The sequence below is a fragment of the Vipera ursinii genome (genome assembly GCF_947247035.1).
Source record: "Vipera ursinii genome assembly, chromosome: 5".
NCBI classification, from domain to species: Eukaryota; Metazoa; Chordata; class Lepidosauria; order Squamata; family Viperidae; genus Vipera; species Vipera ursinii.
Genome location: NC_139518.1, coordinates 36,812,875 through 36,828,798, shown reverse-complemented (window position 1 = coordinate 36,828,798; position 15,924 = coordinate 36,812,875). Strand labels below are relative to the sequence as shown.

Genomic DNA, 15,924 nt, shown 5'->3' with positions numbered 1-15,924 from the left:
CCCACTAACTTTGCTTGTCAGAAGGTTGCAAAAGGCAATCACATGACCCTGGAACAATGTGACCATCATAAATATGAATCGATTGCCAAGCATCCGAATGTAAATCACATGACCCTGGGGATGCTGCAACGGTCATAATTGTGAAAAATGGTCATAAGTCACTTTTTTTAGTGCCATCGTAACTTTGAACAGTCACTAAGTGAATCATTGTAAGTCGAGGACTACCTGTACTTTATCATTTTTTTTCCTTTTTTGTGGGGGGGGGGCTCAAGTTTTTGACACCTTGCTGGGCGACTGGTGGTACTCGGACATTGCCTTGTCCTAAAACTGGTACTATGGATGAAAAGGTTGAAAAGCCCTGTTTTAGTATACCGGTACTATTTGGTTCAGAATATTTTTTTCTTGTTTTCCTGCTCTAAAAACTGGGTGTGTCTTATGGTCAGGTGCGTCTTATGGTCCGAAAAATACGGTACTTACAAAGCAATGCTAGATCCTACATAATGTTAATTACAGCCATATAATGTATGTGTATTCTTTCTGCATAAGAAGAATTTATGAAGTAACAAAATCATAGCATATCTTTTTGTATGATTGTACTTAAAGGTATATATGTTTATGGCACTGCCATGTAGTCACTGTTATTTTTAACTCCATGTTATGTATGTTAATTCATATATGTGAGAAAAATAATAATGTAATACAATTCTATATAAAAACTTGCTATCTGATTTTGTTATCATACATTAATTATTTTTTTCCCAGTTTATGGCTCAGTTTTATTCTAATCACACTGTAGATATATCATTTACTAATGGCACCAAGGTAATTTCAATACAATACATAATATATATGATTTAGCCTTTATGTTTCATGTGAGGTTTTTTTTGTAAACAAGATCCAGGTTTAATACGTTACTAAGACTAGATATGAAGGAAGCAGTGAAGATGTAGTGGATCTGCCAACATACTGTGTAAATATATCAAGAATTATCCACAAATGCTGTTTATTTATTTTATTTATTTATTTATTATGGGACTTATATGCCGCCCTATCTCCCAGAGGACTCAGGGCGGCTAACAACAATAAAAAACCAATAGTACAAAAGTTAAGAAAAAAATTAAATAACAGCCCCAAATATTAATTACACAGTTAAAAATTAAAACTTTTAAAAACCCATCATCAATCCAGGTCAGCCTGATGGAAAAGGAACGTCTTGAGGTCGCGGCGAAAGGACCGGAGGTCCGGGGCCATCCGAAGCTCAAGGGGGAGTTGATTTAAAAATGCATAGGTGCCGATTCTCAAGATCTTCCACTTAAAATCTCATTTTCCCCATAACCTTCATACATTTCCTAGCCCAACTGACTACAGAAGAATACATGGAGGCTAGTAGTTAAGGCAGTTCCAGTCTAACATACTGTGAGGATTAAGACTTCTCTGAGACCATAGCAACAAACCGCTTGAAACAAAACATCAAAAATTCCAGATCCATTATTGAAGTCATAGGTTCTGTAGAAGTTCATCTAAGTTTTCTTTTCTATTTCTCTCAACCATATATACACAGAAAAGCAAGATACACTGATACTTCCAGCCTACACTCAACAGGTGGGTTCATTTTATTTATGTCTTCAATCGGCATACTGATCTAATAAAAGGTAGTGGTTGGAAAAGACCTTGGAAATCATCTAGTCCAACTTGCTGCCCAGTGCAGGATCTCCTGTTAAAACATCCCCCAATAGCATTAACAAGTCTATTGCATCAATTCTTTTACTTGAGAGCCCTTTAGATACTCAAGACAATCTGTCCACCAGTCTTTAGTTTTTCAGCCTAATTTATCCCTTTTCCATATATACTGCTCAAAAAAATAAAGGGAACAGAAAGTAAGACATCCTACTATTAAACACAGTACATTGTGTTGTTTAAGTGTTCCCTTTATTTTTTTGAGCAGTATATATATGTTCTCTTTATAGCCCCTTTTTATTCACCTGATTTCTTCCGAACATTCTTCAGTATATGAACAACTTTTCCAAAAATCTGAAGCCAGAAATTTATGTAATATTTTAGTCATGGGTATGACCAAAGCAGAATAGAAAGCAATGATTTATCAAAATGTATTTATCAAATTCCAAGGCCATTCAATTCCAAAGCAACTCTGGAAAACTTATAATTTAAAAAGAACAATAATATAAATGACACAGCTAAACAGAGGAGCAACATATAAACAATAAACCCACAGAGACTCCCAAACAAAACAAAAGAAATATCTTCATTTATTGTGTTCCGATGGCCCTGGAAGATCTTCAATTGTTTCCTAACACAAAACTTTGCTGGGGAGGGAGATCATTCTAGAGGATAGGAGTTGTAAGAGTAGGCATGCTTCCTAGGTCCCACTGCATGACATTAATTGACAGGACCTAGAGTACACCCACCCTGCTGGACTTTATCAGATGGGCAGAAACAACTGGAGACAAGCAGTCCCTCAGACAGCCTTAAAGAAGAATCAGCATCCCGTTATTAAGGATACTACTTATAAATGCTACACAGGGTGTTTCCTTTGCTTCCTTCTGGGAAGAGGTTTCAAAGTATTTATAGCAAAACTACTAGATTCTGCAACAGCGTTGTTCCTTAAAAATCACAGGATTCTTTTTTTTCGCCACGTATATGTATACATTCAAACTAAACTGATGTTTCTCTGTGTCATTCATATATGTGTGTGCATGTGGGTATATGCATAATGGTATTTTTTTGAGAGTTAAATGCAATAAAATTTCATTTTAATGTATGCTGATTTAGCTTACATTTAAAGTGACAATATAGATTCTATTCTATTCTGTTCCGTTCCATCCCATCCCATCTCCTAATTCTATTAAGCCAACTGCTAACCAGTTCAGTTCACGGTATAGTGGGATCATGTGTACATAATGAGGTAACCCCATCACTATCTGTGCTCTTGCATTCTGGACCTGCTGCAGCTTTCTTCAAGGGCAGCCCCCAATACAATGTATTGCAATAATCCAATTGTGAGATGACTGGGGCATAAGGAATTATCTGAAAGAGCTCCTTGTTCTGATTCACCTCTGGCAATTTCCAGTGAATAATTCTGGAAACTTGATCATGATTTCAGTTTGTTAAATTTTGCTTCAGTCATTAATAAATGGTCAATTGTTTCATATGTTTCACTATAAAGTTGACGTTTATTACATGTTGAATGTTTGCGTTCATGCAATTAGTTGGCAAATCATCTTCTTGAGCCATTAATACAAAACTTTCAGTTTCTTTAATGCTCCTGACCTTAACGAACTTCATTTGTTTTTTATCAGCTTTTCCTTCTTTCAAGTACTAACCATGCATTGGATTGCTCTTCCAATTAACAAATTGTTTTTTTTAAATCTTTCTCCCTGCCCCCAATATTCAGCCTTTGTTTTCCTTGATTAACTTCCTTCAGCAAGGGTTCTTGGCTTTTCTTAATGTAGTCATTCATGTCATATTTTTTCCCCTCCAGTTTGTTTTACAACCAGCCAGATGTTTAGACTGGCACTTTTATCCACTTATCCCATCTTCCTAGGGACCTGTGATAGGCAGATGATATTGTTTGATGGTGTTAAAGCTATCACTGCAGGATGTAAACTATTTCTACTAAAGCTGCCTTTTGCAATTGACTGATGGTGATTTTATCAATGTTAATGGCATTCAAATGGTGCTCCACTTTCCTGATTACATCCAAAGCACCTATTACTATCAATACTACCTTTGCTTTCTTTTGCCACAGTCTTTGTATTTCTATTTGCCAGTATTTGCATTTGTGATTTTCTCCAGTTCTTTCTTTCCTATTCTGCAGCCTCCAGGCACTGCCACATCCACTATCTAGTCTTTTGTCTTTCTTATTGACAATTGTTAGGGATGTGATAGATGCTGTTCTGTTTGAATTTTAAAGTCTTAGAGCACTTCAGCTTCTTTATTTTTTATTACTTTGTCTATTTTGTGGTTCCACAAGTTCTTGCTTGCAGATAAATGGTATTTGTTGTAGATACTCCAATGCAGCATTGTTGCTACTTTGTCATGCTGTTGTTTGTAGTCAATCTGCAATATTCTCACAGTATCTAACTAGATGGTTAACTATTTCTTTAGCTTCTTTGCAAGGTGGCATTTGCTGTCTGTTGCTGTCTCTTCAATTCTTTGTTATTATCATGTGCATAAAAATGTGAAATCACAGCTTCTAGTTCTTAGCTGGTTTTAGCCTTCATATGCATCCTGTTCTTCCCAAGAACATAGGATGTTGTACTATCAATGTGGATCCCAGCAGTGTGGCCCTTGTAATGGACAGATGGAAATTCTGTCAAAGCACAGATTTTCCAGGTGCTGTCTAAGATTTTTTGGAATAACAGCCAATGTGCTGGATAGCCACTGGGACCACCATGATCACTTTTTGCCATAATCTCAAATTTGATTTTCATATCTAAATACTTTTGAGGTCTTCTCCTAATTCTTTATCTTCTATTCTACTAACTCCTGATATTGCCACATCAATTATCCACATTATTATGTTTTCCATCACAATTAAATCTTGTATGTTATGAGCCAAGACTTTTACCAGTTTGTATTTAGAATTCCCACAATATTTTAATTTACTATATTTCTAGACGAATTAAGGTATTTGAATTTCTTTCCGTAGGGACAGAGGCAGTAGGCAAGGTGAGGCAGCATTAAGTCCTGTATGAGAACCATTCCTTCTACACAGGACCATAACTGGTGATAATTAGTTCAACAACAAAACAGGAACTCATCCTTACTTTGAACATCAAGGAAGTGCCAAGATTAAAAAAAATATTCCTCGAATATAATCTAGATCAAAGTACCCACCGAATTTTATGGGATCACTGAGAAAACCAATTGTAAGTCATTACCATAGCCCGTTTACAGAGGAGCATATATTCCAACCGAACCGCCAGTAAAAAAAAAATATATCACTGCGAGGTGGAGCCACTTCGCGCTCCATAAAACTCCGCCTTGGTTTCTATGGAAACTGGGATGCAGCGCAGCCCAGGCAGGAGAGGGGTATCCAGAGCTGCCGAGAGAGACCTGCCCGTCTTTGAGCACGTCTTCACTGACTGTTACGTCTCCGCTCTCCTCTCCGGCCCTTATGAGGCGGCGTCTGCGGGTGCAGACGACTCTTCTCCGACTTTGAGATCGAATGGAGGCTATGCAGGCTGCCGCTCCGGCTCTTGGGTGGGTGGTGCCGCTCTCGACGGGTCTCTAAATTGTCGGATCTCGCCGGTCCGGGAGAACCAAAATCCTAGCCTCTACAGACCTCTGGCGGAAGCCGGCTGCAAGTGTGCACAGCCACGTGAATCGGGAAAGGGGCCTGGCCAGAGGCTGCGAAGGCAGAATGGGCGGACCGCGGAGCTGCGTGGCGTTCACGTGTGAAGTGGAAGGAATGCGGTGTTTTTTGTACCGGTAGACTAGGGGTAGGCAACCTCGGCTCTTTTATGACTCATGGACTTCAACTCCCAGAATTCCATGAGTCATAAAAGAGCCGAGGTTGCCTACCCCTGGTCTAGACGAAAGTTTCCTCCCCACTTCCGCGCACGTCTTTTTGCACGGGGAACGCTTTGTACGGCTATCGGGTGCTGTAAAAATAAGTTATCTGTTGCTTCGGATAGCAACACTTGTTCGTTGTAAATGCGACTATAAAGTGCAAAGAAGTACACTTAAGATATTATATTAATATTGTGTTTATAATCTGCTTTTACTACAGAATGATGGGACAAGGTATAAGAGGAGGTGTAAGGGTATTGAAAGCCTCTGGATATGAGTAAAAATAATCACATCCAGACACAGGCTTTTAAGTCTCGTTAATCAAAAGGCGTTACAGTTCTTCTTTATTTTTCTTCCTGATGCCCTCTCTGATAGGACAAGAAGAGAAAATACGAAATAATTTCTGGCACTGTAGCAGGGACTCCTTTACAACTACGTGAATGAGAAGGGTGATTGTACAAAATAGGAGGACATCCTTGGACAGGAAGGATGTCATTAGTCGTTTGTCTGGTTTAAAGAATCACTAGGTTGCATATTCCTTGAAAAATTTAGCAAGTATTTCTCAACTTATTTCCTTGTCATAAGTTGTTTTAAATGTGTGGGCCTCAACCCATTGCAGATGTGCTGTTTTATTTAATGTGTACAAAGCTTTCAGGCCACTATTTTTTGTTCTTTCACTTCATGTCTTATTTTGACTTATCTTGAAAGTTATTTTTTTGATAACAGTAAATTGATATTTAGAATAAATATCTGCTTAAAGTCCAACATTATTTGGTGATCTTAAGATGCTACTGTCTTTTGCCATTTCCCTAATTGTGCAAAATAAAGCAGCAACAAAATTGCTTCTTTTTGCTAATTAGTATTTGATTATGTTTAGCAGCAGAAGTGGTACAGTTCCAATATCTTTGGCATGTCTCCTCAAAAATAAACTTTGCTTATTTAAATTAAGCATATTTCCTGATAGGTAAGAATAGGAATCTAAGCTACATACATTTACTTACTCACATTATGTGTGAAAGAGTTGTGGTATTGGATGAATTTAGTTGATAAAGAATAATAACTGTCCCTGATTATGATTTCAGAAAGAAGAAAAATAAACCAGGAGATGGGTTCTCAGCAAATAATTTATTCTCAAGAGAAGAAGAAAGTGAAATTGAGACTGAGCAAATATCTCCTGTTGATTATGACTATGGTGAAGGAGAAGAGAGAGCAGATTATGAGAAAGAGAGTAATGAACAGCAAGATATATTAGTTGAAGATGATCTGAACAATAATAGGATTGAGTATAAATCTGGAGTGCAAGAATGGCCAGATGGTTCTAGCTATAAAGGCGAATTTTCATTTGATTTAAAACTTGGATATGGAGAATTTGCATGGGACAATGGTGAGGTAAACTGGTTTAATATTTAAAATGTGCTTATTTTGGTATTGTATGTAAAGTATTATTACTATTGCAACTTTACAAAATAAAAACATCTAAGGAACAGTCAAGGTTAGTGTTCATGCCCAAACATGCATGCTCAGAGGTATCTGTCACAATATCCTTCAAAATACATAAGACAGAAAAAGTGTTCTGACTTTTTTAATAGATGACAATTTTCAGAAAATTCTAAAAGCTTTATTTTATATGTACTAATTATAATAAATTCTTCCACAATATTTTTTTGAATTTTTATTTTATTCTTGGAAATTTGGATTTTGTTTATAATATTAGGCAGATAATGATTCTTCACATAATTTGGCTTCTCTTAAGCTTCATGAGACATTGTTTTATGATTAAAAAACTATACTGTCTCTGAACAGCTGAAAGTGTTGCCTTTATGTGCATTGTCTGTAGGAGTAGATCTTTTGAATTTTGCGAGACTTCTGAGAAGATAATTGTACATCAGCATCAGTATGTGAGATGGGCAGCCATATACATGTGAGAAATACATGTATACAATTGTGCTAGCAAAGGGGGCCTGCTTCAGACTTTCAGGCAAAAAATTTTGGATGCCGGGGCCCAGAAGAGCCTTTTCTGCCATGGCTTCCACTCTCTGGAACTTCTTGCCCCCTGAAGTCATAGCCTGGGGCCTTAATGGAACGTGTCGCATGTTGGAGTTGGCTAATGGAGTAGAGAACACCCCATCTCCTCTTTGTGCACACTTTGCACCTTCCCTCTTCATTCTGCTTAGTTTTAATTCAATTTTTTAAATTTGATCTTTATTGCTTTTATATTTTATTCTGCATTTTATCTAATGTTTGTAAGCTGCCTAGAGTCACCTCCACTAAGATGGGCAGCATTTGTTTGATTGATAGCTAGCTAGATAAATAGATAAAGGTATACATGCAATTAAGCTGTGAATTTCTTGGTATCCCCAACCAGCGGTCCCCAACCTTTCCCATGGCTCACACAAATGGAGTTGCATACATTCACTTGCTTACCTGCCACTTGCATTGTCTGGTTCCGAATGGGTTGTGGCCTATTATTGGGCTGTGGCTCGGGTTGGGCATCCCTACCTTAAACAGCTTGATTTTTATTTTTCAGTAGGGATTATAGGGCCTGGCTGAAAGCTCATCTCTTGATTTTCTGGGTTTGTTATTTTTTTAGTATCGATGCATAGATTTGAATGAAACAGAAAGAAGGTTAGACTACATGTTAAAGAGGTTGTGAGCAAAAAAAGTAATTTGAAGAAAGCCACCAACTTATATTATTTATGTGTTCCTATTGGCTTGTCAAACAGTCCTTGCATAGTTCTTTACAGCTGAACAGAAGTCTACCCTTCTTTGTTTCACCAGGGTAAACCTTTGAAAACCATGTCTATGCATGTGTGTATAAAAAACACTTCTCATTGCATAAATGCCTGTAAATAAGTTTATGCATCTTGGTTATACCCAAGCCAAACTGGCATAAGATCCTTGAGTTGCGCTGTATGTTTTAAGGGTAAAAAAATTGTCCACTCTATAGGATTCATCAAACTCTAAACTTGATAATTTTCACAATCTATTGCAAGACTTTAATATTATGAAATTTTATTATTACAATAAGGAAACTGCCTTTTTATCAGTTCAGACTATTGGACTACCTAGGCCATTACTCTAGCAGACAGTTATAAGTTTTTTAGAGAGAGGTTTTTAAACCATCTACTATCAGATTTTTTTCTGGCTCGAAATGCCTGGAATCTTTTGCTTGAAATGTTCTGCAACTGTACTGTGATTTGATTCTCACCTTAATGTTTATGGTTTATTTTATTTAAGATAATAAACAATCTTCTGCTTTCTAGCCTGGTGCCTTAACCACTGCTACTAGTCTCTTAGTAGCTTTTTAAGGGATTATTTATAAGACTATTTTCTTCTGGGAATCAGATTGAGAAGACAATGATACATAAATGCCTGAATGCCATTATTTATTTATTTATTTAATTGATTTTATATACCGCCCTATTCCCGAAGGACTCAGGGCGGTTTACAGGGCGAATTAAAACAATACAAATAAATACAATTATATATTTAGACTGAGTTTGCTTGAGTTTGATAGAAAATTATTTGTTAATAATAACCTCAAAAGTACATAGTTCCGATTTGCTCCTTTCAGATACAATTTTTATGTTATTTATTTATTTTGTCAATTATTTCACTTTATTTACTGTATACTGAATAATGGTTATTAGAACAGAATCTCATATATCATTCTGAAAGTAGATATTCAAGTTTTTTTTTACTGCAACAGTAATTCACACATTAAATGCAATATTAATGAAATTTACCAAGAATAAAATTCGTGGATTGGTTAGGGTTTATAGCTTTGTTTGAGTTTTATTCTCCATAGATTTCTCTTTAATTAAATGTTGTAATTCTCAATATGTATAATCTGCAGTTATTTTCCATGGATGAAGATAAGTGGAATAAATTTCCTAAGCTTGCAGATGATGCTACTATTTTCAAATTCTTTGAAAATATCAGTTAAAATATTTTCTTTGTTCCCTTGTGAGCTGTGATATATACTGGCAGTCAGTTGTAAATGGCTAGTGTCCTTTATTTTTTATCAACTTTCTCTGAGAACTTTAAGAAAACTTCCAAATTTCTCTAAATTTGTCAGCGTCTAGATAGGCTGGGATTCAGTGCATCTGTGAGGCACTGTATATATTGATTGCTTTCCTATGTATCCTGTAGAGGCATCCCAGGAGAAGCTTTTTAAAAGGCAGAATGTACAACACTCCTATGAGTGTTTAGAGCCTCTTTATTTATAAGCTTTAGAACAATTGGGCCTAAAATCTTTAGATGGTCTTTGTAACATGTTTTGAAATAATCATAACTATAATAGTAGTAAAGTTGGAAGTGATCTTGGAGGTCATCTAGTCCAACCCACTGCTCAGGCAGGAAACCCTATACCATTTCAGACAAATGGCTGCCCAGTCTCTTCTCAAAAACGTCCAGTGTTGGAGCATTCATAGCTTCTGGAGGCAGGTTATTCCACTGGTTAATTGTTCTAACTGTCAGGAAGTTTCTCCTTAGTTCTAGGTTGCTTCTCTCCTTGATTAGCTTCCATCCGTTGCTTCTTGTCCTGCTTTCAGGTGCTTTGGAGAATAGCTTGACTCCCTCTTCTTTGTGGCAGCCCCTGAGATATTGGAAAACTGCTATCAGATCCCCCCCCTCATCCTTCTCTTCATTAAACTAGACATACCCAATTCCAGCAGCCATTCCTTATATGTTTTAGCCTCCAGACCTCTAATAATCTTTGTTGCTCTTCTCTGTACTCTTTCCAGAGTCTCAACATCTTTTTTAGATCGTAGTGACCAAAACTGGATGCATTATTCCAAGTGTGGCCTTACCAAGGCATTGTAAAGTGGTATTAATACTTCACATGATCTTGATTCTATCCCTCTGTTAATGCAGCCTAGCACTGTGTTGGCTTTTTTGGCAGCTACAGCACACTGCTGGCTCATATTTAAGTGATTGTCTACTAGGACTGTGAGATCCCTCTCACAGTTACAACTATTGAGCAACGTACCCTGTATATCTATCCCCTCATCCTATACCTGGTTTTTAGTTTTTCTTGCCTAAATGTAGAACCTTACTTTTTCACCATTAAATTTCATTTTGTTAGATAGTGCCCAGGGTTCAAGTCTGTCCAGATCCTCTTGTATCTTAAGCCTGTCTTCTGGAGTGTTGGCTATTCCTGCCAGCTTGGTGTCGTCTGCAAATTTGATGAGTTCTCCATCTATCCCCTCATCCAAATAATTCATGAAGATGTTGAAGAGCACTGGGCCCAGAACAGAGCCCTGGGGCACCCCACTACATACTTCCCTCCATGTAGATGCGGTTCCAGTTAGCCAGCTACGAATCCATCTGGTGGTGATGCTGTCTAACCCACATTTTTCTATCTTATCAACTAGTAGTTTGTGATCTACTTTATCAAATGCCTTACTGAAGTCCAAGTAAATTATATCCACAGCATTCCTCTGATCCCCTAATTTTGTCACTTGGTCAAAGAATGCAATAAGATTTGTCTGGCATGATCTGTTTTTGACAAACCCATGTTGGCTTTTAGTAATGACTAAAATAATTTTATAGTAATAATTATTCATCATATTATACATACGGACACCTCTTAAATACAGACTCTATTGCTGGTTGGTCTATTTCAGTTACTAAACCTCAGTGATGGTTTGGCTATTAGGGTTCTTTTTCTGTCTGTTTAAATTTCCTGCCTGGTTTCCTGATTTTCAGTAATAATAATTTAATATTTTAGTAAGAGTAAACAAAGGTTTCCATAAAGCAGATTTTCCCTTTAACTCAGTTGGTTACCCAGTTCTACATTTATTAGTTCCCTGTGTGCTGAAGTTTTTCATGTTTGTTTGATGGTTTATGGTGTAAAAAGACTATGATGGTTGAAATTATACCAAAATTCAGAATATCCAGTGAAACTGATTGAAAGCAGATTCAAGGCTTACAAAAGAACATCTTTAAATCAATGCATAATTTATTTATGAAATTAGAAATGGTGTTAATCATTATATTGATTTTTAAAATGTTTGGTTAAGTCAGATTACTCTCCTTGTCTTCAAACCAATTGTTCTAACATACAACTTTCCTTCAAACTTGGAGCAGAATGGATGGGCATTATAGAGAGAAACAAGAAAGCCTAATGTGCATGCCCCATTTGGTATCCATCTTATACCTGTTCACCTTATATATGTTTAGCTGAACCCCTCAACGGAATTTAGATCACATAAATCACATTTATAGCCTGGGTTTTCTTTGAAATTTCAGTGCTCTTTCATTTTTTATACATACTAAATATTTTTGTAGTGCTTGCATTTAACTTCTGGTTTTCATTGGATTAGTTATATTTTTTCTCTTTCTGTTTAGAAAACATAACTATATACATTGTGTTAGTTTATGTTTATTTACAGATATCTGTAATGTTTGATCTTCATACCTGGTTTCTCTTTGAATTTTCTTAAAACACAGTATTAATTGTTCAATATGTATTGTATAGACAATATTGGGAATAAAATAGAAAAATGCATACTGCTCAAAATAGTTTTGTGCTCAAGTTTCAAATTGTGTTCAAGCTTCTTTCGCACATAAGGTCCTAGTGTGACATAATTTAATATAAATTTAAGTGCTCCCTAGTGGGTAAGGTGCAAGGATTTTGACATGCATCATCTGAATGGAGAATAAGCCAGACAGTATAATGCTGGCATAAGAATTCCTTATATATTCAACTCAACCTCTTTTATATGTTTGATAAATGTGTCCACACTTTTTTAAAAATGTAAACCTTTGACTCTAGTTCAAACATTTCGAAAGAGTAGATGTTAAAGCCATCCTGAAATTTTAAAATTTAGAGTAGAAATTAAGAGTTACACATTTAGACATTCATTCACAACAAAGATGAAAAGCTGGCATGTGGGAATGAAAGGTGAAAAATGGAAAGTGGTATTAAGTTAACCTGTTCTATTCTCAGAACAGTTTAATTATCATCTGCTTAGCTTAAGAATTGTTGCTGGAAAATTTGGGGAATTCTCTGGAAAGAGATTAAAGAACTATAAAGTTAAAATGACCTGTGCTTCCAGCTGGAATTTTTCACTCTCAGACTTTCTTCCAAAGTACCTGATACATGGGATCATTTAGTCATGAAAATATATTTCTCTGTTTTGAAATACTATAATTGCAGAAAAATGCATGCAGATGCTACATTATGTGAGGTAGATGAACTATGCCATGGATGCTGTAGTATTTCTTATCTTAATATTTAGATATTCTCTAGATGTACTGGAATATATTCATTTAAAGTAGAATACATTTATTTTTTATTTATTTTTTATTGCAGAGATATATAGGTCAATTTTATAAAGATCACCGTCATGGCAAAGGAGTTTACTTTTGGCCTAATGGCTCCAGATTTACAGGTTCATTTTATCTTAATCGTAAAGAAGGCTATGGGACCATGGAATTTGCAGATGGAAGACAATTTCAAGTAACCACAAACCTTTAAAATTTTATATGAATTCTAATAATAATTACAACACTATACTATCATGTTTATAAAATGAATAAATTCAACAAATATTTGAGAAACTCATTTTTTCAAGGCTATCAATGTTTTTAGGAATAGCACAAAGTTTATTCATTTATTTATAGGTTTTATAGACTGCTGATTTCTTTCATAGTGTTGCTAATCCTTTTTAGTATTTTTAGTATTCCTTGAATAAATAAGCATGCAAATACATTAAAATGCATTCTTTTCTGTATTTTGTCTGTATTATTCTGTCATATTTTCTTTTGTTTTTGAACTTTTTTTTCCCTCTAAAGGGGCTTTATAAGGCTGATGAGCGTTTTGGACCAGGAATTGAAATTTACCCAGATGATAGGCAAGATGTTGGCCTGTGGCACCGAAACCATGTTATTAAACTATGTACAGAAATTCATGAGCATTTTACTATTTCGGATTTCCCAGAACTCAGAATCTATTTTGATTCTGTGTCTAAAGAACAGTATATTTCAGAGGAAAGCACTTCTATGTGGGACCTGAATGAAGAAAAGGATCCATTTTTCTACAGATTCAAACGTCTTCTGCTAAATGATGACAACTATACGTTGCCTGCTAATATGTATATATATTCAATTGATGCAGATAATCTTCCTCTTACTCAATCCTTCTTGAAAGAGTTTGATTTTCAGTATTTTAAAAAAAGAAAACATCACGCTTCTGAAACACCGTGGCGTATTACCAACACAACCCCTATTCTGGTTAAGATGCAGAAAAACATGTATAAGTATAGGTATGGACTGACAATTGATAACATGAAAATGTAGTTGAAATTTTATTTTCTGTTGTTTTTTCATATCTCTTTTCAACTGAATAGTTTATACAATTCAATGAATTAAGTATGTTTTAAAAGTTTATACTATATTCTATACTTTATTCTGTCCTTTCAACTGCTGATGAAATATTGCTTCTTCTTTACTTATGCTCTTAATTCTTCCCCCAAACCCTGCACAATTTATTATTCTGCCCATTCCTCCTCTTTGTGTCTACGCATTATTTATCAGGTACTCAAAAATATTATTTAAAATATTGTTTGAAATCTTGATTGATTCTACCAATTTTCTAACCCCATCTAAATTCCAGTTATCAGAAGTGCTTTTATTTCTCATTACTTTAATGTTTAATTACTTCTAATTAGTTTAATGTTTAAGAAGATTGGGCAGAGGGTTTGAGAGAGAAAGAAACATAAGAAATAAGAAGAGCCTGGTAGAAAGGCAGAGATCCAATTTTGTCCAGCATTACGTGACACACACTAACAACTTAAGAGGATTTGAGAAATTCACAAACAAGGCTGGGAGGACTATAGCCACTTTCTCTGGATATTTTCTGTGCTTCAGGATCTTAAGTTTAACGAAAACTAATATTTTATATGAGTCTGTTGATACTCTTAAAATCATTTAAATTTAAAGTTTAAATAGGCGGCAATCACTAGATCTTATGGCAGTGAGGTTCCCTGTTTTTAAAAAGTACTTTTTTATTGGGCCTCAATTTCTTTGCATCTAGTTTACCCAATTGTTTATTTCTAGTTCTGTAAAATGTGGTCATTTGCAGAAAATAATCAGAAAACCTGTGTAAATGTGTGTGTGTGTGTGTGTGTGTGTGTGTGTGCATGTGTATGTGCACATGTGCATAGGATTTATTCTTATGTGCTCCTGCAGCCGTTTTCTTACCTTTGTTTTCCCAAAAAAGTGGAACAGGTGAAAAACTTTCTTTGCTTGGATGATTAACATTTGTTTATATCATTTTAGGTTGAAAATGATCATTTACATGATTGATTGTTCTTCACATTAAACAAATAAGCTCAGGGGAGATCAAGATTAAAGCCTTTTCTCCTCTTAACTAATTTCCTTTGGAGAGGGAATATATTTTTTACGTAGATAGAATATTGAATGACGGCGGATACAGAGTCCTGTAATTTCTCATGTCTTCAGTCTAGTAAATCCCATAAACAGAATTACCATTTCACTAAGCATTAGACAAAAGATGGATAAGGAGAAGTAAGGAAAAAACCCCCACCAAGTCTTATATGTCCATCTAACTTAGATGCCATAATAAAACTGTACTTCTATTGTATTTCTAGCTTTTTATGTCTTTGCTTATTTTCAGGCATTGTCAGAACGAAATAGACAGAGATCTTAATGCCATTATCAAAGGCAACCGACATGGTTTTGCACCCAAAGGTCCCAAAGAGCTTATTGCTGAAGAACTGATTAAGAAATCAGCAGAAGGAGACTATAAAAGAGTTTATGAGATTCTGAAGGACAATCTGGCCCATCCAGATATAGCAGATATGAGTGGGTATACTGCTCTTGCTGCTGCTGCTGTAAGTTCTTATTATATATTATGCTTTCTGGCATGGTGAAGCTGGAAGGGTGGGTAAAAGTGCAGCTAAATTCAGTTTTTTTCTTTTTGTATTTTGACAGTATTGTACCATTTAAACCTATCTATCTATCTATCTATCTATCTATCTATCTATCTATCTATCTATCTATCTATCTATCTATCTATCTATCTATCTAATCTATCCATCCATCCATCCATCCATCCATCCATCCATCCATCCATCTATCTAAAGTATTTGCACATTGGTTCCTAATCTTAAAATAATTTAAGTGCTATAGATATAGGATTAAAGCAGGTTATCAACATTAAAAAATCTATTAGCAGGTATTAAGGATTAAGGACTAACATAAAAACAAACGTCTTTGAAAGATACTTCAAATGGATCAGCACTGGGGCCTTGTGTTACTCAATAGGGCAGGAGCCACTGCAGAGATAGGCCATTTTTGTAACCATCAGCTGAAAATGTGAAAGCAGGGTGTCCTCATGATTTTAAAATGTCTGGAAGACTGAAT

At 35.6% G+C, this 15,924-nt stretch overlaps 1 protein-coding gene across 1 annotated transcript in view; it reads left to right on the top strand.

The window, feature by feature from the left end:
• Positions 1-5,025: 5,025 nt before the first annotated feature.
• The window catches only part of ANKMY1 (ankyrin repeat and MYND domain containing 1), a gene marked incomplete at both ends in the record, with an annotated part of 40,417 nt that continues 29,518 nt past the window's right edge, over positions 5,026-15,924 (top strand). The window contains 6 exons of the mRNA XM_083363278.1: positions 5,026-5,415; positions 5,753-5,766; positions 6,615-6,921; positions 12,851-12,997; positions 13,333-13,802; positions 15,176-15,392. Of these exons, the coding sequence (XP_083219404.1) occupies positions 5,026-5,415; positions 5,753-5,766; positions 6,615-6,921; positions 12,851-12,997; positions 13,333-13,802; positions 15,176-15,392 (1,545 nt within the window). The remainder of the gene's footprint in view (positions 5,416-5,752; positions 5,767-6,614; positions 6,922-12,850; positions 12,998-13,332; positions 13,803-15,175; positions 15,393-15,924) is intronic.